The 25,450-nt window shown below is 46.0% G+C and overlaps 1 protein-coding gene across 2 annotated transcripts in view; it reads right to left on the bottom strand.

Moving 5' to 3' along the window:
- CLCN2 (chloride voltage-gated channel 2) overlaps positions 1 to 25,450 on the bottom strand; it is a 223,752-nt gene that overhangs the window by 112,425 nt on the left and 85,877 nt on the right. For both annotated transcript variants that reach the window (XM_075340340.1, XM_075340341.1), the window contains exons 4-8: positions 20,544 to 20,672; positions 18,265 to 18,398; positions 12,280 to 12,357; positions 5,204 to 5,282; positions 3,245 to 3,370 (exon numbers count right to left, since the gene is read on the bottom strand). In XM_075340340.1, coding sequence (XP_075196455.1) covers positions 3,245 to 3,370; positions 5,204 to 5,282; positions 12,280 to 12,357; positions 18,265 to 18,398; positions 20,544 to 20,672 — 546 coding nt within the window. The remainder of the gene's footprint in view (positions 1 to 3,244; positions 3,371 to 5,203; positions 5,283 to 12,279; positions 12,358 to 18,264; positions 18,399 to 20,543; positions 20,673 to 25,450) is intronic.

Genomic DNA, 25,450 nt, shown 5'->3' with positions numbered 1-25,450 from the left:
GTGGAGATGCTGGGGAAGGTGGAGGCGGGCCTTCTTTTCCCGCTCTTGGGTACGCTCCACCCCCAGTCTCGCACATCACGTCGACCCGGCCAAGGCGGTTCTTCTTTCTTGCTGCAACACCGCCCACTTCACATGTTTTTCTCGGCATCCTGGGGCCAGCACCTCCCCTCTTTGAGCGACGCACTCCGCACTTCTGTTTTCTTCACCGGCCAGCCCCAGGCTCTTCTTTTGGCGCCAAATCTTCGCGCTCTCACTGTGTCCATAAAGACGACGGCCATCTTGCCGCCATCTTGTGCCCGGTCCAACGCCTTAGGCACCACTTCTTCTTCCCACCATGGGATCGGGACCCTTCGCCAATAATCCGGATCCTGTGTTCTAGGCACCACTTGGTCTCCATCTTCTTGAATCGGGACCCCTTGCATATAATCTGGATCCTGCCGACTACGCCACATGTAACGAGGTGCCAGGGGTGCCTCGGGGATTGTAGTCGTGGACCCTTCTGCTAGGCTTACCCCTGGTGCCGCCGTCACTTTGGGGACAGGAGATGACTTAGTGGGGCAGAGTGTGGTGGTGCAGACACCGTCGTCAGTTGTACAGAGACTCTGCAGACATGGATCAATTGAACCAGCAGGCATTTTTTATTACGCGCTTTTCTTCACAGAGGCATAACAATTCAGGTGACTTCACACTTTTTGGCTGAGGGGAAAAACCTGTTCCTGACGTCTCCTCCAGTGGGGATGTGCCTGGCTAATCCTCTTCACTTGGCTCCCACTACGGCTACCCACAGACCGGACCCACACCAGTACTGCTTCACACTTGAGGTTACGCCTTCTCCTCTTCTCTCCGGCTTTCCTATTCACCCAACTCCCACACTCTGCCCCTTCTCTGCTTCTTCTCTCCCGTCCCGGACTCAACTGCCTGCTAGTTCTAGTTTTTTTTCCTTAACAACTCTCCTCCCTCCCCTTTCTGCTGCCGGCTCCTCCTTTCCTCTGCCCTGTTTCTGTGGAGACAGCCGTCCCACCCGGCCACTAGGGGATCCCACTAAAACAGTGTAATAATCATTAAAACATTTTTATTAAATCACATCAACATTCCGGGGAAACTGTACCTCATTGTAAAGGGTCTGCCCACCCCTTACAGCTTCATAGTGGAAGGTGCCTGAAGAATGAGCATTTCACTTCTTTTATCAGCTTCCAGGTTTCCGAACCCTGAAGCAGCTAAAATAAGTGACAAGACAGAACATGGGCACAGCAATGTTGTTTGACATTGCTGTGCACTATGTGTATTTTATGGAGTGTGTTTGCCTTACTTTAAGCTTGTGTTTACAGTTAGATATTTTTCAGGAGTTTTTGGAACATAAACATTTTTGATTGGAGAGTGGAACTCCTGGTGGTTTCTGGAGAGTTGCTGCTCCGAAAACACACGAAAAAAACCTCAGTGTGAACACACCCTCAGCCTCATCGAAGGGCTTACCTCCTGGTGATATCTATTCTAGCATTCATGTATCTTCCTTGCCTTTCCAAGAACTTAACTCCAGACTCACTGTATCCTACTTCTTCAAAAGAGACACTGCCTCGCATCTGCTTTTAGCTACTTCACATAAGCCTGTATGTTTTACCTTCTAGACATCTGATGCATGTTGCTCAGTTGCATTTTTTTGTACTGGTTGCTGATTTTCAATATACGATATAAAAAAGCAGTCTGTTGTGGCCGACCTTGCAATCAGAGCTGAACTTAATACTGACTAATGCTACTTCAGGAATACATCAACACAACTCCACTTTGATCCTCTTCCAGTAATAGCCCATTACTGTGACAGCAGCTAAGATATAAAATAGAGCAGAACTGGTTCCTTCTAAAGTCACACATAACCACATGTTAATGCTATCAAGTCTATAAGGCCCTGGGCAGTGCTTCATTGGAAGCCATGTATCCTGAGGAAGGCAGACAAGGAGCCACAATTCTAGGCAGCCTGTGCATGTCAGACTGGTGAAAGAAGAGGGAGCCGCTTAATCTGACAACATTGTGCAGAGATCATGAATAGATGTCATACAAAGCATGTCATGCCACGAGAGAAGTTATAATCACTCTTAGGCTAAGTTCACATTTCCGTTGATTTGTATCAGTCACATGCGTCGCTTGACGCATGTGACTGATGCGCTGTTCAACGCTGTACAACGGATGACAAAGAACAGAATTCTTTGTCGGATTCCGTTGTGTGCGGGGGGCGGAGTTCTGGGGCAGAGCCGAGCGGGGGGCGGGGCCAGGCGCTGAGGATGTCAGTGGAAGTGCTGCGGTCTGCATGGCTGGGGACAGGTGAGTGTATCTGTGAGTGAGTGTGTGTATGTATGTATGTATGTATGTATGCATGTATGTATGTATGTATGTATGTGTGTGCACATGCAAAGTGCGGGAGGGGGCGGAGCCGAGCGGGGGGCGGGGCCAGGCGCTGAGGATGTCAGTGGAAGTGCTGCGGTCTGCATGGCTGGGGACAGGTGAGTGTATGTGTGAGTGAGTGAGTGTGTGTATGTGCATGTATGTATGTATGTATGTGTGTGTGTGCACATGCAAAGTGCAGGAGGGGGCGGAGCCGAGCAGGGGGCGGGGCCAGACGAGGGTGTCAGTGCTTGTCTGCATGGCTGGGGACAGGTGTGTGTGTGTGTGTACATACATGTGCGGAGTGCGGGAGGGGGCGGGGCCGAGCGGGGAAGTGTCGGCCTCCCTGCACACGTAACCAGACTAAATATCGGGTAACAGCAAAGCACCCGATGTTTACCTTGGTTACCCGATATTTACCTTGGTTACGGGCCTACACCGCTTAGCGCTGGCTCCTTGCACCGTAACCAGGGTAAATATCGGGTAACCAACCAAAGCTGGTGACGTGTGCAGGGAGCCAGAGAGCATGCGCAGCGAAATCCGACGGATCTCGCTGCTCAAAAAACGTTACATGCTGCGTTCGTCCCGCCCGGCGGTCAGTCGTTCCACGACTGATCAGTCGGGCGGAGGGTGCAACGCAGCATCATCAGTCACAATCCGCTGCTCATACAAGTCTATGGGAGCAGCGGAATCCGCTAAACGGATTCCGCTGTTTACAAGAGCAGCGGATTGTGACTGATAGATTTTAGCGGAAATGTGAACTTAGCCTAAGTTATATTTTTAATAAGAAGCTGTTGCCTCTTCTTGGTACCGTATCAGGTTGGTGATCTTGGCCTATAATCTCAAATCCAATGTTGCCGAAGTTTACCTTCATCTTTGTTCCATACAGCAAGGACTCGAAATATGAATGCACTAAAGGTTGCAGCAAAAAATCCTCGCCAGTAATTTCTTACAGCAAAGAATGTAGAGGTGACCTCGATGCTAAATAGGACTCCTGGACAAGAAAGAATGAGCAAAGCTCTAAGTCACTATAACGTTACCAGACACTAAACAAAAATACCTTAAAGGAACTTCTACAACTAAATTTAATGCATTTTTTCAATTATATCCAATAACACAATCCTACACTCACATTTCAGTTTAAATGGGAACCTGTCATGTCAAAAAACACTATTAAGCTGCAGATTTGGGGTTAATCTGCAAATTAATAGTGTTTTAAATTACACACACACTGAAAGCTTGCTACAGTGAAGAAATTAACTTTATTTCTCACCGGCAGCCTTAGGCGTTCAGTCATATGCTGTCCTCGATACTGACTGACTGCTGACTCTCTACTGAGGAACAGGCTGTCAGTTAGTGCTGGGGCGTGTTGACAACCGCTCCTCATTGTCTACTGAATGGTGATTTAAGGGGGCTTTACACGCTACGATATCGTTAATGTTTTATCGTCGGGGTCACGTTGTTAGTGACGCACATCCGGCGTCATTAACGGTATCACAGCGTGTGATACTTACCAGCGACTTTAAGAGACCTCAAAAATGGTGAAAATCGTTCACCATGGAGAGGTCGTCCCAAAACCAAAAATCGGTAATGGTTGATTATCGATGTGGTTCGTCGCTCCTGCGACAGCACACATCGCTGTGTGTGACACCGCAGGAGCGAGGAACATCTCCTTACCTGCCGCCGGCCGCAATACGGAAGGAAGAAGGTGGGCGGGATGTTATGTCCCGCTCATCTCCGCCCCTCCGCTTTGATTGGCCGGCCGCTTAGTGACGTCGCGGTGACGTCGCTGTGATGCCGAACGTCCCTCCCCCTTGAAGGAGGGATTGTTCGGCAGTCACAGCGACGACGACCAGGTAAGTGCGTGTGATGCTGCCGTACCGATAATGTTCGCTGCGGCAGCGATCACACGATATCGCATCCACGACGGGGGCGGGTGCTTACACGCTCGATATCGCTAGCAATTGCTAGCGATGTCGTAGTGTGTAAAGCCCGCTTAAGGCTATGTGCATACTAGAAAATGGAGTTTTCTTGAGAAAAATCCACACCCTCTGGCAGAATATCGTAGCCACGCCAAAAACCGCGGTAAAACCACACCCGCGTTTTTGCCGCGATTTGCCGCATTTTTTCCCACGTTTTTTCCGCCGGTTGGTTTCTGCGGTTTTTTACCATTATCTATGGCAAAAACCGCAGGTACCTGCAGAAAAGAAGTGACATGCTCATTCTTTTTGCTGCAGAAATTCTGCAGCAAAACCTGAAGGGAAAAAAAATCCGCAGTGTGCGCACAGCATTTTTTTTTAACCATAGGTTTTGCTGGGGAAGGACTGCAGCAAGGTTATGAACATTTTCTGCAGCAAAACTGCGGTAAAAAACGCAGCGTGCGTACAGGGCCTAAAACTGCTTCGGCAGCAGCACTATGACTGAAAGCTCAAGGCTGCCGGAAGGAATAGAGTTAATTTCCTTCCAAAAGCCAGGCTTTCAGTGCTCCGGCAGGGCAGTTTTAGAATGCAGTTAACCTGCAGAGTAACCCCATATCTGTAGGCTAATAGCATACTTTGACATAACAGGTTCCCTGTAAGGTCGCCTTTATACAAGCCAGCTGGATAAGGGAAAATTAGTTTTTTGTAAACCTCAAGGCTGCCAACGTATTTGGTACTGTTTTCGTTACATAACTATAGAATCAGGTAAATGTCACACATATGCTTTGAGCAGCCTTCCCTTTTAACTGCTGGATCCTTCCACCCACAAATCATTTACATTTTTTTCCAGAGCCTTCCCACGCCTTGTCTCTTCCCCCAGATCCTCATGAATCACTCAAGCCTCTTACCTCCAATAGGGGCAGCAAAACAGCATCCAACTCCAACAGCACAAGCTGCTGCCAGCATCTCGATGTTACGTGACTCATTCTATAAGTGAGAAATATTATTATTAGGATCACGGATATTACCATCAGCAATATCAGACTGTAAATCAAACACGACAAGATACATGTATATAGACTATGCACTTTTATTTTTATGTCCAAATTTACAGAAAAGAAGTTAACACAATGGACTGTCATAAGATCCTCAATGTCCAACCCCCAAATATAAGACACACTACTGAGCTGTAATATATAGATGATAAATGCCTAATTGCTGGGGGCAACACCGATCACAAGAACGTGGTCAGGATCCTCTGTTCTTCCTCACTTTGACCATGATTGGATGGAGAAGTCGAGGGCTGTTGTGTGATATCTCTATCAAGCTCATAAACACTGCATAGAACAGCAGTAGTAATATGCTTCAATTCAATCCTGAGCAGGAATGTGGGATTTGGACCTTATTCTTCTGATCATCCTTCTCCACATTAGTCCATAAGAATAATAGTGGTGTCACACATAGCGACGACGACAACGACATCGCTGCTAAGTCGCCATTTTCTGTGACGTAGCAGCGACCTCAACAGCGACGTCGCTGTGTGTGACACATAACAACGATCAGACCCCTGCTGCGAGATCGCTGCTCGCTCTTGAATGTTCCAGGTCATTTTTTGATCGCTGCTATCCCGCTGCGCCACATGCATCCTTGTGTTTGACACCGCAGCAGCGACGGTCGTGACGACGGTGAAGGCAGTGACGTAGGACTGAAGGCAGGACAAGGGCGTGTTTTTGCGGTGTATTTTACAACGCCCCCACGACTCCGATTGGTGGTCACAGCAGCGTTCTGATGGGGTAACTTGCCGAAGGCGTTACAGTGATTTCATTCTTTAAGTTCCATTCTTTGTTCCACGTAGTAAACTAGATGGGATTGCTGCAACAAACTGCGTGTTGAAAAGGCTCAGGTAGAATGAATGAAAGTGCTACTGCGTCTTCCTTTGTTTGGCACGGTCACCCAATCAGGCGCCGCTGTAGTGATCACCAATCGGAACAGAGGGGCGTGAAAAAGGCATCGCAAAGGCGCTGAAGCGATCACCAATCGGAACAGAGGGGCGTGGAAATAGGCAACGCAAAATATGACTAGGGGTAAACACCACGCCTCTATCAAGGTCTGAGTCGTCGCACAGCGACGCGTGTGACACGTCCCAACGACCGTCGCTGCTTAAAATTACATGTTTGACAGCTAACTAGCGATCATGTAAGGTCGCTGTTACGTCACAGGAAATGGTGACGTAACAGCAACGTCGTTGTCGTCGTCGCTATGTGTGACGCCACCATTAGACTGAAGGAGACAGCTCAGTGCTGAGCTTGGCTATATCTGCCCCACAGACAATGAGCAGCATGTAATCAGTGTGCCTTTGCTATCAGGTATTTATCCGCTATACTATAGATGGGTGATCAATGTCTTTCATGGAAATAAGAAGCTTTAAAGGCATGGCAGGAGGCCCTACTGATAAAGTAGCCTTATGTGCAATTGTTTATGTTGTTACACTAATTCTTTTTGTGCGGCTACATTGAGTAAAGTGAAATAGATAAAATAAAAGAGTTTTATGATACACCAATATTCCCTAAAATGATAAGTTTATCCTTGGTTTGACTAATGAATCCCAATAAATGGTCAATGCGTGTAACATCATGTGTGAGGTCAGACTGTAAATAGGGTCGCTCATGCACCTCCTGCACTTTACTACTAGTTATGTCTCATAAGATAGACCATGCAGCATGTTATTCTGGGCTACATTAAGGCTATGTTCACACTAGAAAAAGGATTTTTCTCAAGAAATGTCTTAAGACATTTCTTGAGTGAAGGATTAACGCACCTGCGTTAATTAACGCACCAATAATGCACCGAAAAACGCATGTGTTTTTACAGCGTTTTTACCGTGTTTTGGGTGCGTTTTTTGCAGGTTGGTCCTTGTGTTTTTTAATGCTTTAACAGCAATAAATAATATAGATAATAGATAGATAATCGATAGATAGACAGATAGATAATGGATAGATAGAAAGATGGATAGGTGAATAGATAGATAGATAATAGATGAGAAAGACCTATATAATGTCCTACCCCCTCTGCATATTCTAAGCTGGCACCCTTTAGTGACTTTCATGTGGCACTAAAGGGTGCTTAGCCTTGTATTTAGCCAAAAAATAAATAATTTAAAAAAAAAAACCAACATGGGTTCCCCCCTATTTTTTGTAGCCAGCGCGGGTAAAGCAGATGGCTGCAGCCTACAAACCACAGCTGGCAGCTTCACCTTGGCTAGTAATCCAAAACAGAGGGCACCCCACGTTATTATTTTAAATTAAATAAATAATTTAAAACAAAAAACGTGGAGTCCCCCCCAAATTACATCACCAGCCAAGGTAAAGCGGACAGCTGTGGTCTGGTATTCTCAGACTAGGGAGGTCCACCGTTATTGGACACTCCCCAGCCTAAAAATAGCAGGCCACAGCCGCAACAGAAGTGGCGCATCCATTAGACGTGCCAATCCTGGTGCCTTTCCTCAACTCATCCCGTTGCCCTGGTGCGGTGGCAAACAGGGTAATATATGGGATTGATGCCAGATGTGTAATGTCAACTGGCATCAAGCCCTGGGGTTAGTGATGTCACGCGTCTATCAGATACCTGACATCACCAACCCAGTCAGTAAGAAATAAAAAATAGACAACAAAAAAAGTTTTATTTGAAAAAACACTCCCCAAAACATTCCCTCTTTCACCATTTTATTGAAAAGAACACTAAAATCCGGGTCCGAAGTAATCCAATAAGGGGGTCCCACGACGATCCATACCATAGTCACTGTCCCAGTCAATGAAGAATAGAATGTTCCCCATTGGCTGGGAGAGTAGTGCAGTGACCTGAGCTAACATCAATAGGTCAGCCCCGGTTACTGCAGGGGATGACAAGCGCTGCTGTCAGGAGGTTGGATGAGATCATTACCTGCTGTGATCTCCTGCTCTCCTGACATCAGCGCTGTCACTGACTTCCATTGCCCGCCGCGTACTCAGCGAAGAATCGCGAGAGCCCGTGACGTCACCGCTAGTGACAGTCTCGGGCCACCCGCGAGACGTGATGTGAGAACGCGGCGGGCAATGGAAGGCAGTGATAGCGCTGACGTCAGGAGAGCAGGAGATCGTCACAGCAGGTAATGATCTCATCTCATCGGTAAAGCATTTGACACTGTCCCACATAAAAGACTGCTAAGTAAAATGAGAAAGCTTGGGCTCGGGGAAAATGTGTGTAGATGGGTAGGTAGCTGGCTAAGTGGTAGAAAACAAAGAGTGGTTATTAATGGCGCATACTCAGATTGGGCCAGGGTTACTAGTGGGGTGCCACAGGGGTCTGTATTGGGCCCCCTACTATTTAATATATTAATGATCTGGTGGATGGTTTACAGAGTAAAATATCAGTATTTGCAGATGATACAAAACTATGTAAGGTAGTTAACACAAAGGAGGACAGTTTGCAACTACAGATGGATTTGAGTAAATTGGAGAATTGGGCTAGAAAATGGCAAATGAGGTTTAACACAGATAAGTGTAAGGTTATGCACATGGGAAGGAGAAACAGATGCTACGATTACCTACTAAATGGGAAACTGCTGGGGAAATCAGACATGGAAAAAGACTTAGGCATCTTAGTCAATAATAAGCTAAATTGGAGTGCCCAGTGTCAGGCAGCAGCCACCAAAGCAAATAGGGTGATGGGATGCATTAGAAGAGGTCTGGGGGCACGAGATGAAAACATCATTCTCCCTCTGTACAAATCACTCATCAGACCACACTTGAAGTATTGTGTGCAAGTGTGGGCGCCGGTGCTCAAGAAAGAAATTACTGAACTTGAAAGGGTTCAGAGGCGGGCTACTAAAATAATAAATGGAGTGGGTGCATTACAATACACGGAAAGGTTATCAAAATTAGGTCTATTTACTCTAGAAAAGAGAAGACTTAGGGGAGACCTAATAAATATGTACAAATATATCAGAGGGTCATATAGAGATCTCTGCCGTGATCTGTTTGTACCAAGGACTATGACAAGAACAAGGGGGCATTCTCTTCGATTGGAGGAAAGAAAATTCCTACATCAGCATAGAAGAGGGTTCTTCACGGTAAGAGCAGTGAGGCTCTGGAACTCTCTTCCTGAGGAAGTGGTGATGGACAACTCACTGAATGAATTTAAGAGAGGAATGGATGCTTTTCTTGATAGGAAAAGTATAGAAGGTTATAAATAGCATAATCTTACAGGTAGATAGAAGAGCGACCAAGATTATTAGAGGAATGGGTGGGCTGCAATACCAAGACAGGTTATTAAACTTGGGGTTATTTAGTTTGGAAAAACAAAGGCTTAGGGGGGATCTAATCACAATGTATAAACATATGAGGGGACAGTACAGAGACCTTTCCAAAGATCTCTTTACACCTAGGCCTGCGATTGGAACACGGGAGCATCCGCTACGTCTTGAGGAAAAAAGGTTTAATCATGGTCACAGACGAGGATTCTTTACTGTACGAGCAGTGAGACTATGGAACTCTCTGCCGCATGATGTAATGAGTGATTCACTACTAACATTTAAGCAGAGCCTGGATGCCTTTCTTGAAAAATATAATATTACCAGTTATGTATATTAAATTTTATGACAGGGTGTTGATCCAGGAAACTAGTCTGATTGCCGGATGTGGAGTCAGGAAGGAATTTTTTTCCCCATTGGAGCTGTTTGACACATTGGGTTTTTTTTGCCTTCCTCTGGATCAACATGTTAGGCTACGGGTTGAACTAGATGGACTTAGGGTGGCTTTGCACACTACGACATCGCAGGTGCGATGTCGGTGGGGTCAAATCGAAAGTGACGCACATCCGGCGTCACTTGCGATGTCGTAGTGTGTAAATCCTAGATGATACGATAAACAAGCGCAAAAGCGTCGTTATCGTATCATCGTTGCAGGCTCCGACATTTCCATAATGCCGGTGCCGCGACAGGTACGATGTAGTTCCTCATTCCTGCGGCAGCACACATCGCTGTGTGTAAAGCCGCAGGAGCGAGGAAAATCACCTTACCTGCCGCCGGCGGCTATGGAAGGAAGGAGGTGGGCGGGATGTTTACATCCTGCTCATCTCCACCCCTCCGCCGCTATTGGCCACCTGCCATGTGACGTCGCTATGACGCCGCACGACCCGCCCCCTTAGGAAGGAGGCGGGTCTCCGGCCAGAGCGACGGTCGCAGGGCAGGTGAGTGCATGTGAAGCTGGCATAGCAATAATTTTCGCTACGCCAGCAATCACAAGATATCATACCTGCGACTGGGGCGGGGACTGTCGTGTGCGACATCGCAGCATCGGCTTGCGATGTCGCAACGTGCAAAGCCCGCCTTAGAGTCTCCCTTCAACCTTAAAAACTATGAAACTATGAAACTATGAAACCTCCTGACAGCAGCGCTCATCATCCCCACTGCTGCCCGCACTGCAGCGTGAGAAGATGCTGATACTGCAGTGCGGGCAGACACTGACACGCTGCAGTGCGGGCAGCCGCGGAACACAGACTGCACGGGCACCCGACAGAGGACACATGGAAGTGCTTCCGTGCGGCGTCCAGGGATTGTGATCTGTGTGTGTTTATGCTCTGCTCCGCTTCCTCTTCCTGTCATAATGACATCATTTCCCTGCAAAATGCAGGGCAGTGATGAACGTTATGTCCCGAAAAACGCGAAATAATGCGGGAATAAAGCAGGAATAATGCAGGAATAACACACATAACTTGCTGCCTGCGTTATTCCCTGCGCTATTTTATGATTACATTACAGTCAATGGAGTGAATAACGCAGTTAGCTGCAGAAAAGAAGTGACATGCTCATTCTTTTTCTTAAGAAAATCTACTGAAAGAATTTTTTTAAGATAAAAACGCAGTGTGCACACAGCTAATTTTTTTTGCCACAGGTTTTGCTGGGGAATGTCTGCAGAGAGGTTACAAGAATTTCTCAAAAAATTTCTGCAGCAAAAACGCACCAAAAACGCGGGTAAAAACGCAGTGTGTGAACATAGCCTAATACTGAATTCTGTAGAATGTCTTCCACTTCCACAATAGGTGAAAGCCCAAGGAAGGTAACTGAAACTGTGAAAGGCAGGTAATAGGATTGTCATAGCCTACAGCACAGGGTAGCGCTACAAGTAATAGCCCATGTCTGCGTCCTCATTTCCAGTAGGATGGTCAAAATGCACCAGAGAATGGGCTGCGAGCCCAGGATGATTCTGGATGCAGCATATCTTCTCCAGTGGGGCCGCGAGTGCTCTCAGCAGGATTCCGCAGTTACCTGTGCCCATGATCAGGATTCGGGCAGCTGCGGTCTTTCTCTCCGTTTTCCCTGCGGAAAGCACTCATGGCTCCACAGCAAAAAATTTACATGATGTGGCTCGGGAAGCTGCACCGCATGTCAGTTTATGCTGCAGGAAAAATAAGCACAGTTGGCATTGGATTTCTACGAATCCCATCCACTGTGCTTGTACTGTATAAAGCGTTTTGGAAGCAATGCAAACACACTGCGTCCAAAATGCTGTGAGCACTGATCGTGGGCATGCAGTCTTAGGGTATGTGCGCATACTGAGTTTTTGGTGCAGAAATGCACCTTGTGGCAGAAAAACGCACCAAAAACTGCATGTGTTTTTTGGTGATTTTTTTCCCCATGCTTTTCTTGTGAAATTATTACCTGGAAGGGCTAAAAAACGCAGGAAAAAAAAATCGCACCAACAATTGACATGCTGCAGATTTTTTCTGCATCCAAAACTGCAAGGAAAAAAAGAAGCAATATGTGCACACAGCACTTCAGAATTCTCATTGATTTTGCTGGCATAAGGATAGACATGCAGATATGAGCAATCTGCACGATAAACTGCATTAAATCTGCATTAAAACAAAATCAGTGTACGTACACAGCTTTACTCTTCCACTAGAGTAAAAAATAAAGCCACCGGGGAGCATCACCTTATGTACTCACCTCGTATATTCCTCCAAAGAGAGACATGAACTTGCTGAGCAGAGCAGCACACATACTGGCAACATGCACAAATGGGCCCTGAGGAGATGAGAAGGGGAAATGTCAGCTTCCATTCATTCACTGATACATAATGGGACTGCAGTGCTGGGCTGGCAGATGCTGACTGAAACATATTTGCTTGACATAAATGCTGTTTTGCATGACTATCGCAGGTAATCCTATTTCAGGATTCTCCTTCATTCATTTGTACTCCATGTGTTAGTATTAGCAGCTACATTTATTGTCATGCGTAATGTCCACTGCCCACTCTACATCTCTTAACAATAAGCACGTTGTGACATCTGCACACTGTCACTTAAGATGTAGCCTTAAAGGGCCTCTGTCAGAACGTCTTTGCTATGTACTCTTAAGCCAGCATGCTGTAATAGTTAGGGGTACTTCTCACATAGCGAGATTGCTGCTGAGTCACGGTTTTTGTGACGCACCAGTGACCTCATTAGCGATCTCGCTGTGTGTGACACTGAGCAGCGATCTGGCCCTTGCTGTGAAATCGAGAGAGCAACAATCTGAATGTGCAGGGAGCAGAGAGCCGGCTTCTGCGGTATGCTGTAACCAAGGTAAATATCGGGTAACCAAGCGAAGGGCTTTGCTTGGTTACCCGATATTTACCTTGGTTACTAGTGTATGCCGCTCTCAGGCTGCCAGTGCCGGCTCCCTGCACACGTAGCCGGAGTACACATCGGGTAAATAAGCAAAGCGGTTTGCTTATTAACCTGATGTGTACTCTGGCTAGGAGTGCAGGGAGCCAGCGCTAAGTGGTGTGCGTTGGTAACCAAGGTAAATATCGGGTAACCAATCGAAGTGCTTTGCTTGGTTACCCGATATTTACCTTAGTTACCAAGCGCAACGTCGCTTCCACGCGTCGCTGGTGGCTGGGGGCTGGTCACTGGTCGCTGGTGAGATCTGCCTGATTGACAGCTCACCAGCGACCATGTAGCGACGCACCAGCGAATCTGACCAGGTCAGATGGCTGGTGGGATCGCTGGAGCGTCGCTAAAGTGTGACGGTACTTTTAACCTGTAGTTTACAGCCAGCCATCTCTTATTTCAAAGCCTGTTTTTGTTTACTTGCAACATTAGTTTAAGCCTTTTAGCTTTATCATTAGTGGGACCCAGCAGTGTGTGAGTTGTAGTTCAACGCTATCCCCCCCTGTGACTAGTTATTCGGTCTATGGAAACGTACACTAAAAGCCTGGTGTGGGCGGGGAAGGTCCCAGAGCTCTGCTATATACAAAAATTCAAATCTTTCACTGTGTCAGAACGGCTGCAGCCAGTAATCTAAATGATACATAATTAGATTCAGAATCTCCTTGCCTACATTATGCTGCTCTTAGATGAGGTAGCAAAAACCTGCTGACAGGTTCCCTTTAACATTAACTATAGATCACTAGTCCTGAATGTATACTCCATGACATACTCCATTACTCCATGACAAGTACTTATAAATAGATTTATTTTCAAAATGAGGCCGTCTCCTGTATGCAAATATTTTCCCCCTTAAAGATTCCTTTAAAAAAAATAACTTCCCAACTACACTGAACAAAAATATAAATGCAACACTTTTGTTTTTGCTCCCATTTTTCTTGAGCTGAATTCAAAGATGCAAGACTTTTTTAATGTACTACAGAAAATGTTTTTTTCTCTCAAATATTGTTTAAAATCTGTGTGAGTGAGAACTTGTCCTTTGCAAAGATAATCCATCTACCTCACAGGAGTGGAAAGTCATGATGCTGATTAGGCAGCATGATTATTGCACAGGTGTGCCTTAGGCTGGCCACAATAAAAGGCCACTGTAAAATGTGCAGATGTATCACACAGCACATTGCCACAGATGTCATAAGATTTGAAGGAGCGTGAAATTGGCATGCTGACTGCAGGAATGTTCCGTGAAATGAATGTTCATTTCTCTACCATAAGGCATTACCAAAGGTCGTTGAGTGAATGTGGCAGCACATTCAATCGGCCTCACACCCACAGACCACGTGTAACCACACCAGCCCAGGACCTTCACATCAAACATCTTCACCTCCATGATCGTCTGAGACCAGTCACTCGGACAGCTGCTGCAACAATCGGTTTGCATAACCAAAGAATTTCTGCACAAACTATCACAAACCATCTCAGGGAAGCTAATGCATGCTCTTCGTCCTCATCAGGGTCTCGACCTGACTGTAGTTTGTCGTCGGAACCGACTTGAGTGGGCAAATGGCCACATTCAATGGTGTCTTGCACGTTTCAGAGGTGTTCTCTTCATTGATGAATCCCGGTTTTCACTGTACAGGGCAGATGGCAAACTGTGTTTATGGCGTCGTGTGGGTGAGTGGGTTGCTGATGTCAACGTTTTGAATCGAGCGGCCCATAGTGGAGGTGAGGTTATGATATAGGAAGGCGTATGTTTTGGAAAATGAACACAGGTGCACTTTATTGATGCCATTTTGAATGCACAGAGATACAATGACGAGTTCCTGAGGCCATGGTTGTGCCATTCATCCACGACCATCACCTCATGTTGCAGCATGATAATGTAGGGCCCCATCTTGGAAGGATATGTACACAAATCCTGGAAGCTGAAGACATCCCAGTTCTTGCATGGCCAGCAAACTCACCAGACATGTCACCCATTGAGCATGGGATGCTCTCGATTGGTGTATACGACAACGTGGTCAAGTTCCTGCCAATATCCAGCAACGTCGCACATCCATTGAATAGGCGTGGAGCAACATTCCACAGGCCACAATAAACAACCTGATCAGCTCTTTGTGAAGAAGATGTGTTGTACTGCATGAGGCAAATGGTGGTCACATCCAATACTGACTGGTTTTCTGACCCTCCTCAGAGTGCCCCAATACGGTAAAACTGCACATTTTAGAGTAGCTTCTTATTGTGGTAAGCCTAAGGCACACCTGTGCAATAATCATACTATTTAATCAGTATTTGATATGTCGCACCTGTGAGGTGGATAGATTATCTTGGCAAAGAGGAATTGGTAGATTTAGACAAATTTGTGAACAATATCTGCGAGAAGAGGGCTTTTGTGTACATAGAAAAAAGTCTTAGATCTTTTAGGTCAGCTCATGAAAAATGGGAGCAAAAAACAAAAGAGTTTTGTTTATAGTTTTGTTCAGTATATTTACTCAGCAAGCATTGACAGATAATGAATTTAATGGATATGACAAGGCTGTTCATTCTCATACGATGGGGTCTGCCTTCCCATCATCACAGATACTCATCTCGGCTGAGGGACAAGCTGCTGCAGGACACTTCTGACAGTCCTATAACCCAACAGAAGCAGTGGGCATGTTAGCCGCGAACATGTCCAGCTTTTATTTCCCCCAAACTCTGCCATCAGGGGACAGTGAAAAAGCCCCATAGAGAAAATAGACAGACGAGGCACCATGCCTAAATCAGGGGGATCTGCCAACATATATTTATTGTATGTGGGCAACTTATAGCACAGACTTTCCAGAACTTCCCTCAGTTGCAAAAAAATACATATACAGCCTGAAGAGCATTTTAATTCTAGTGGATGGCATAACGGCAGGTCAGGTATCTAGATATACTTGTTATGCTGCTCATTAGAGTGACAATGCCAAATGGTGTAATGTTTTCACAGTCCTTCATTATCAAACACTGTGCGTCAGCACACAGCGATTAATGAATACATGAACTCCCTATTGCCATACACATAAAAAAGCACACATTGTTAATTTTCTTTTCATCAAAATGTGAATTATATGGATGGTCCCTGACTCTAATGAGTCACCTCTCAATGTGCCTAATCAGACATCATGTAAAATCTCAGCTCTTAATTAAAACTTTTCTGGGAAAAGTGCATCAGGGTACTGGTTACTAAGATACATCTTGACATAGTCGGATGGCGTTTACATTTCTTAATCAAACATTTTAACAAAGTACCTTGCGTTTTAGACCCAGTCCACGTGTCTCAAGCTAAAAAGCTCTTAATCATGTCATGACTAAGTGCAAGTTAGCTTGAAACGCGTAGACTGGGTCTATATTTTTATAGGTGATTTAAAATTTTCTAATAAATATGATGTATATATATATATATATATATATTACACTATTCTACCTTGAGTGTTTTAAACATTTACTTCATTACAAGTTGGACTTTATCCAGGAAGTCGGTCTGGAGCACCGTGCACCGTTTCTTTCCCTCACTGGAGTTGGTGAGCTGATGAACTTTCTTTTGTTTTCCTATAATTATTTTATACTAAAGGTGTAGGAGTCTTTTTGGGTTGTATTTTGGGTCGATCATTATTGTCCATAGTTGCCTCAGTATCCGGTGACTATGCTTTTTGAAACAGTCCAATCTCCCAATCATAATCCCTTTGCCATGCCAGCTAGCTTGTTTCTTCTGTTTGTAATTTATTACATACCCACCACTCTTCCCTCTCCGATGACTATAGCCTGCAATCTACATGTAAGGCCAGTGTCAGATGTCCGTGTTTAATCAGGTACAAGTCACACGCATGGTTATGATCATACGTGTGTCAAACATGTGTCGTACGTGTGTCACGCGTATGTCACATGTGCGACATCTGTGTTTTCATACGTGTCACACGTACCGGAGAAAACACGGGTATTTTCAATAAAAGATTTTCTATATTTACCTGTATCCAGCGCTCTTTTCTTCAGCTCTGCTACCTCTTGCTCCTGATCGCTGCTCATTAGTATATTCACCGCAGTGAGGAGCTGGAAGCAGCAGCATTGCTGGGGACAGCGCTGGGTACAGCACCGCCGAGGACAGCAGGGACAGGTGAGTATTCACAAAGCAAGTGGTCTGTGTGCAGTGACATCCAGGAGGTCATCGGAGTTCCCAATGAACTCTGATGACATCCTGATGACACTCCCGCGACACCTGTGCTACAGTGGGTGTCCCCATGGTGACTTTATGGGTTTTTTCAGAGTTCATTGGGAACTCTGATGAGTCCCTGATGCTGTCCCCACAATGCTCCGGCTTCCAGGTCCTCACCACACACACACACACACACACACACACACACACACACACACACACACATACATACACTCAGCACATACGGTATACATACATATGTATACATATAGCAGACACACATGGATACACCAAGCATATACACACACATAGCGCACATGCATGTATACACTGAACACAGACACACATATGTCTTCACACATACACACACACGCACACACGAACACACACACGCACACACTGCTGGATACTCACCTGTCCCCAGCAATGCAGTCCCCGGCACTGAAGTCCCCAGCGATGCTCCTACTTCCAGCTGCTCAGTGCATAATGAGCGGGGATCAGAAGCAGGAGGCAGCAGAGCCGAAGAAAACAGCGATGGATACAGGTAAATATAGAAAATCTTTTTATTTAAAAGACCCGTGTTTTCTCCAGTCCGTGTCACACTGATGTCACACGGAGTACATCAGTGTGTGATCCGTATGAGATCCGTGTGACACCCGTGCTGCCAGAGAAAAAAAATGAACATGTCTCCGTGTGCGTGTTGGGTCATGAGGGGTCACACGGTCTGTGTGAAAACACGACCGTGTGAGTACAGCATAGAATAACACGGGTATGTGTGACATCCGTATTAAAAATGGATCTCACACGTACCTGAAACACGGACGTCTGAAAAACCGGCCTAAACTTGTATAAAGATGCCATGCTCCTTATGTTCTCTGCAGTCTTCTCTATCAGAGAGTACAAGGAGCATTAAGCATATGGGACCTACAGAACTGCTTTCCTTGTTTCCTTTCCATTTTAGAACATGACGTTTTACACAAATAATGATATCGTAAATATGCAAAAAAAGGTGAAACTTTTTATTACAATAAACGTTAATAAAAGAACTACATTCATATGGGAGCGCAGACACAGAAACTAGTCTAATAACTGGAACAAATCTGAGCTCACTTCTTTTCCTAATGGCATTCCACTTCCAAGGGCACAAGTCAGTCCAATGACTTTGGCGATGAATGTTTTAAGTGTTAGATATTCCTTGAGCACCACCCCACGTAGAATAGTCTTCATTTCTGGTATGCCAGAGCCTGTGAGACATCAAATAAATGTTAGCAGAAGACTACAGTGACCAATATTGGTGATGGCAAGAAGAACACGCTACTTTTTACATAGCCAAGTCCATGGACAGTATCTGTAAAGAAAAAAGTTTCTGTCTTTCACCATTTTTTAGATGGAAATTTTTTTATTTTATTTTTTTTTTTATTTCCGAGTTTCTAGTTTTCTAGTGGAATTAAGGCCCTTTAGACATTTAAGATCTTCAGCACCTTGTGACCAAAAGGCTATGTGCCCACGCTGCAGAAAATGCGCGGAATTTGCCGCGGATTTTTTGCGGAAATTCCGCGGATTTTTCAAAAATCTGCAGCACAGCTACTCCCCAGCCATTTCTATGGCATTTGAGAACTGCTGTGCCCATGCTGCGGATTTTTCCACAGCGGAAATAATGCGGATTTCCCTGCGGAAAAATCAGCAGCATGTCAATTATTCCTGTGGATTTCTCCGCAGGGTCCCATATACTTACCTGCCTCACCGGAGTCACTTTCTCAGTCCGGTGTACAGGAGCGCGGTGAATCCAGGTACAGGAAGGAAGAGGTGGGCGGGGCCTGCACGAGCTCTGGTCATGTGACAGCCGGAGCTAGTTCAGGCCCGCCCACCTTCTCCTGCAGACGCTGACAGAGTGACCCGGCCGCCGGAAAGCGAGGTGCTGCGTGATGGAGGTGAGTATGAACTCCCGATTGCTGCAGCATTTGTTCTGCATTGAGGATGCAGTGCCGAAGCCATGGCACTGTATCCTCAATGCAGAATGACATTCCGCAGCATGGAAACAGACAGAAGTTGTGGTGCGGTTTCTGGGAGCTCCTGCGGAATGTCCTGCGGATATATCCGCAGGACACTGTCCCCGTTGGCACATAGCCTAAAGATCAGTAGGCCCAGTGCCCACGCTGTGTAGTTTTGAAGCGTATTTTCAGAAATCTCCAGCAAAATCTACATGTCCATTGTGAAGCCAGCAAAGTCTATGATAATTCAGAAGTGCTGTGCCCACATTGCTTATTTTTCTCTTGTGTATTTGGTGCAGATTTGGTGCAGAAAGAAATCTGCACCAAATACACAAGGGAAAAATACTCAACGTGGGCACGGCATTTCTGAACTCTCAATGACTTTGCTGGCTTTACAAAGGACATGCAGATTTTGCTGCAGATTTCTGAAAATCTGCATCAAAATCAGCGTCACAATCCGCAGCGTGGGCACAGGGCCTTAGGCTTTGTGCGCACGTAAATGCTTACATTTCTGCAGCGATTTGACAGCACATGTGCGCTTCAAATCGCTGCAGAAACACTGCGTAATGGATGCAGTGTTTCAGCAGAATAAATCCTGATTTCATGCGCTATGTCTGCTGCCCCGCACCATAGACAGAGTGAGAGCAGCATCCAAAGCGCACGGAATAATTGACATGCTGCTTTTTTGAACGCACGGATTTGTGTCAAAATTTTGTGTCGGATTTGTGTCAAACAAGCAACGTGCGGATGGATTATGCACAATCTACATAGATTGTGCTGGGGATGCAGGACGCATGCATTTACGCTGCAGTGCTAAACACAGGGTAAATGCATGAATTCACGCAACGTGCACACAAAGCCTCAAAGTATCTTTCTGAAGTCTGGTTATCAGCTAGACTTTCTGTCCTCTATATTGTAAATGATAAATTAAATCAGGAAATATGGTATGTGAAGAGAATGTTACAAAGTCAGAAAATAGGACTATAAATATACGCAGGAAAATGTCAAATAGCACAGCAGGGGTGAGCGAGAAAAGCGCAGCCTCTCCATAGGTGAGAGGTCTTGGTGCGCAGAATGGACTAGTGCCTTTGACTATTGCTTTTTTATCACAATAGAAAAAAAAAATCCTCAAAATAAAAATGGCAGCACAGCCGTTAGAGAGGAAATCACTTTTTGCTGCTTTTACAACTTTAATAAGCTGTATAAAAATATGTGAATTAGTAATGGAAATCCATTGTCAGGGCTGTATATTACTACTCTATACAACGGTACCTCTGATGGTAAAACCTTGACAAAAAGTGTACATCAAACCTGCAGTTCTGCTCTAATTCCGCTAATACTTCAGCGGAAGCCTTGCGTAATGCGACACAAGGGTGCACATGAGGTGTTTGCACATACCCACAGCCTGAGGAGCCAGAATCTGTGTGAATCCTGCAGAGAAAGTGATGAGGACAACGGGATATGTGACCCAGGCCAAGTACTGCAGAAAAACATTGCTCTCTAAGCCACCGTACATCCATTTGTGAGCTGTGAATGAAAAGATGAAACAAAAAAAGAAGGTTATAAATAAAGAAAGGATAAAAAGAGGCTGTTAACATAATGCAGATTATAAACTGATGGCGGAGATCCAATGATCCGACAATACACCAGACTTTCTGCTGCTGCTCATTTTCTAATGTAGAGGCTCGGTCCTCAGTGACTTCACACTACAGTCTACAGCAGGTGGACAGGGTCAACCCTCCAGAAATTCCAGGACAGTCCGTAAAAATGGGGCAATTTTTTGTCCGGTCTGTAAAAATGTTTTAAGACATTCGTGATTTTTTTTTTTAAGCTAAAGAAACTTATACAGATTATTTTCACTGTAATTATCGTCATTTTGGTTTACCTGGGCTGCAGCTGATGTCTTCATATTAGAATTATTGGCTGAAGACATGGATCACTTATAATCATAATGATTTGTTGTTTTACAGTGTGCCCGTAAAAAATACTGCCTGCTTGTGATTTTTTCATAAGCTGCCCATAAAAAAAAAAAATAGTCAAGTTGGCAACCGTGGTGGTGGACAACCAGCTGTACTTGCCAGTGCTAAGAATACCCAGCTTAGAAAGCTGCAAATGTTGTTTCTTTATGTTATGTTAGTGAGGACATACTCACTGCGGCCTAAAGATAACAAAAACACTAGGTCATGGTACCTCATGCACCCAGACACTCATGGAGGAACAGTATCGGACACTACATAAGTCAGTGGTTGGCTGCCCTCTACATCAGAGTAGCACATAACTGCATGACTGTATGTAGTGGCACTGTCTTTAAATAAGTTATCTCAGCAAACAGATTCTCTTTCCAATTGTCACGGGTCCAGCGCCTGGCACCGCTGTCACCAATCCAGCTCTGGACACCCCTGCATGTGATGCGTGATAAATAAGGGGACACGAGTCACGACAATGTAAAGAAAGGAGGCGCTACCAAAGTGAGGCAACAAAAGGAAATCCAGCTGCATGGACTTAAAATGTTCTCTGTTATCTAATGTATTATTTTATTTATTTTTTTTTTGTTTAATTCATATGCATTGAATGTAAGTTTCTTATTCTATCATCTGGTCACTTAGCCTAATTATATTACTTCTGTGCTCAACGGCGCTAGTGGACTATATAGGCTAATTCCCGACACCATTTTTAAATGCATCGGTATTTCGGATTATCAAGCCTATTGTGGATGTTACTAAAATTTTAAATATGTCCTAACAGAGAAGCTTTTACGTCACTGCAACTGGATTTCCTTTTATTGCTCCAAATTTGTTAGTGTCTTGGCAGAGTCACTTCTCGTGCTTCTGTAAGAGAGTGAACTATGACAATACAGGGCGAGCATTAGGACCCTGCAGAGTCTGCCTGTCTGTCTGAGCGATAAACAGGAAGTAGTTGTGGAGATCCAGGAAGTGCGTGGAGGGAGTTGGGTGTCCATGGCAACGGGTTTTGAAACCGTTGTAGGTGAAGTAATATGGGCCTTAAAAAAGTTGGTTGTAAGCCCCGGTTGGTGAACAAGAGACTTGTTGGTGAACAGAGCCAGTGACAGCATCTGAGGAGAGTGAAGGGAAACAGAAATTGTGAAGACAATACCACATCACTGTGTGATAAGCGATCCAGTTGTGCAGACCTGGGTCCAACTGAAAGAGCATCTGAGGAGAAGCTGAGGAGATGTTTCCCTCCCTGACAGAGCAAGTGATTGATGTCCAGTAAGGCCGTGAGTGACTGCGATAAGAGAGACGGCGTCCGGTGTCATCCCCATTGGAAGGATTCTGACAAGCCCTGGAAAGGAGTGATCCCCAGACTGCACCCTGAGGCTACAGAATTAAAGTGCTTGACAGGTGACTCTGGCATTGGCTGATAGCTGCCAAACTTTGTGTTTTTTTTGCAATAAGTACTTATTTTTGGCGCCAAGGTTTTATTTTTATTTTTCTGGACTTGCTGCAGCCCACGCGGAAACATACCGGTGTAAAGTTACATTGGAGTTTAATGGTACCATAGGTTGTGAGATACCCGGGTATCCCTGTGATAAGTGTATAGTCATCATTAATTTAGTGTATTGTATTATTATCTGTGATAAGTTATACTCAGTGCGCCATCTCAGAGGTTCCATCAGACCACCCTCACCTAATTTACATCGTCTTTCCAGTTTGATAAGTTTAACGTGTAGGTAAATTTGTTCCGGGTCCCAAATGTGATTTACATATACTGGGATCTCTGAGATCGGTGCATTGATTTTCGGCTAGCGCTTAGTGTGTGAAAATTATTAATGGTAATGTTTTTAAGGGGATTTTGAGCGTATTATATTCTACATTTCACCGTAATTTGACCCCCATTTCAGTAAAATACTGTTGTTCATTTCTGCCTCAGTCTCGGTCTGTGACTCACTGGATCTTAATAGGACCTCTGGTCATTACATTTTTGGCGTAGTCGGCAGGATTCAGTGTTTGTCATGGACGGAGGCGGCGAAGGAAGAAATGATCCCACCGCATCAGCAGCCCCGCTGCTGGGTGCGGGTCTTTTGGCAGCCGCGGCGAATGTGGGAGGGCATGTACCGGTAGGAGCTTTACTCCAGCACATGCCGAAATACAACGGGCGTAATATGGTGTTGCAGGATTGGGCAGAGAGGGTCCAGAGTATTCTGCGGATGTGTAATCTGACTCCCGCATTACGAGCAGAACTGGCATTGAACGCACTAGAAGGCGACGCTAGGCGGACGGTGATGGTACGACCTGAGGCTGAGAGAAGTACGTTAGAGAAAATTTTGGTACTGTTAGAGGGGAGTTCTGGAGGCCGGGCCCGTGTGACCCAGCTTCGATCATTTTTCTTTAACCGCCCTCAAAAGGAAAGTGAGTCTCTGATGCAGTACTCTAATACGCTACAGGAAACATTGAATGAAGTGCAGCGACTAGACCCAGGGGCCCTGGGAGCGTTCCGGGAGGTAGACCACTTGCTCCGGGACCAATTCATCACAGGGTTAGCTAACAGGCTCCTTCGGGATAAACTGTATGAGGTGGCCCGGGCTACCCCAGAAATATCTTTCTGGCAGATTTACCAGGCCGCGGTGGAAAGGGAGGCAGAGTCCATTCTGGTAGTTCAAGGGGCTGTGGACAGTACACGGCTGGAGGGAGGCGGAATGCAATTGTCAGGAGCGGAAGGACTGGTAAATGTTGTACAAGCTCTGCGTGCTGAGTTGAAGGAGCTAAAGCTGGAAGTGTCTAAAATCAGATCTGGGTCGTCCCCTACTCCCCTGGAGAGGCCACCAGCTACACCCTCTGGGATGGTGATTCCACTGACAGCCGGACCGCCCTCTTTGAATGACTCAAGCCCCCGTCCCCGGGGAGCAGTCACCTGCTGGAGGTGCGGGCGCCGGGGACACATCTCACGATACTGCCGGATGTCCACAGTCCCCGAGACTCCTCCGCCGACGTTAAACTCCCAGCCGCTGCCTTGAGGGGGCAATTCACAGCGGCCCCCCCCTCACAAAGCCCCCAACGGAATGAGCAAGATTTGTTTGCATGGAGTCCAGTCTTAGAAGCAGAATTTGAAGGACGGAAGATGAATTGCTTGGTTGATACGGGATCTGAATGTACCATTATGCCTCTAGAAGTTTTCGAGAAATACTTCAGTCAACTAGTGGTTCCCGAAGATGGTCGAATGATAAGACTTACTGCCGCTAACAATGGCCAGCTGACGGTGAAAGGGATCGTGTGGATGAGACTGAAAATGTTTGGTCAAGAGCTGGGTCAGAAAGGGGTAGTGCTGGTGGACCACCCCCCTAGAAGAGGGATGGAAGTGACACTGGGAATGAACATTCTGCGAGATCTAAATCATCAGATGTATGCCCGTGAGGGACCCCGTTACTGGACTCGTGCTACAGGTCACCGACCGACACAGAGAATGTTACACCGCCTAGTGCTGAACTGTGATCTGCTGAAAAGTGCAGTCCCTGGGGGCCGGGTGGGCCTTGTCCGAGTGCCATCACGGACCACGATTTCACTGGCGCCCCGACAGGAGGAACTCTTGATGTTGCCAGTGGGGGCGGCGCAGAGGCTGAATGGACTTGAGGTATTACTTGAGCCAGCCCCAGAGAAGTCCTCTTGTGCCAAGGTGCATGTGGCCCGGTCTCTGACGATTGTGAAGAATGGACGGGTGCCAGTCAGATGCATTAACGTGTTGGAGGAGGCTATTACCATTCCTGCTGGGACCATCCTAGCTGAACTGTTCGTGCCAGAGGGGAAGATGCCTGACAAAGCGGTGTTTGAATTGCGGCCAGACCCACAATCATCCTGGACATATGCGGTCGAAGTAGCAGGGCCTGAATCTCCTACCAAAGAATGGAATGGTCGTGTGATCATGGATCAGATGGGAGTAGATCGGGAGGAACTGACTTCCGTGCAACTAGAACAGTTGGAGAGGGTCATGTGGGAACATGAAGAGGCCTTCTCGCGACATGCAGAAGACTTCGGGTGCTCACCGACGATTGAGCATGAGATTCCCACGGGGGACACCCCTCCCATTAGAGAACGTTATCGTCAGATTCCCCCGACACTTTATCAAGAGGTGAAGGGCATGGTCGCCAGTATGCTCGACAATCAAGTAATACGAGAGAGCCAAAGTCCTTGGGCTGCTCCCGTTGTCCTTGTCCGAAAGAAGGATGGGACCCTCCGATTTTGTGTGGATTATCGGAAATTAAACGCGCACACTGTGCAAGACACATACCCGTTGCCTCGGATAGAGGAGTCCCTGTCTGCATGAGGACGGGCCAAATACTTTTCAACGTT

This window comes from Anomaloglossus baeobatrachus, chromosome 3 (assembly GCF_048569485.1).
Source record: "Anomaloglossus baeobatrachus isolate aAnoBae1 chromosome 3, aAnoBae1.hap1, whole genome shotgun sequence".
Taxonomy (NCBI): Eukaryota; Metazoa; Chordata; class Amphibia; order Anura; family Aromobatidae; genus Anomaloglossus; species Anomaloglossus baeobatrachus.
Note: the sequence above shows the minus strand (reverse complement) of the source record. Positions and strands in the feature narration are given on the sequence as shown.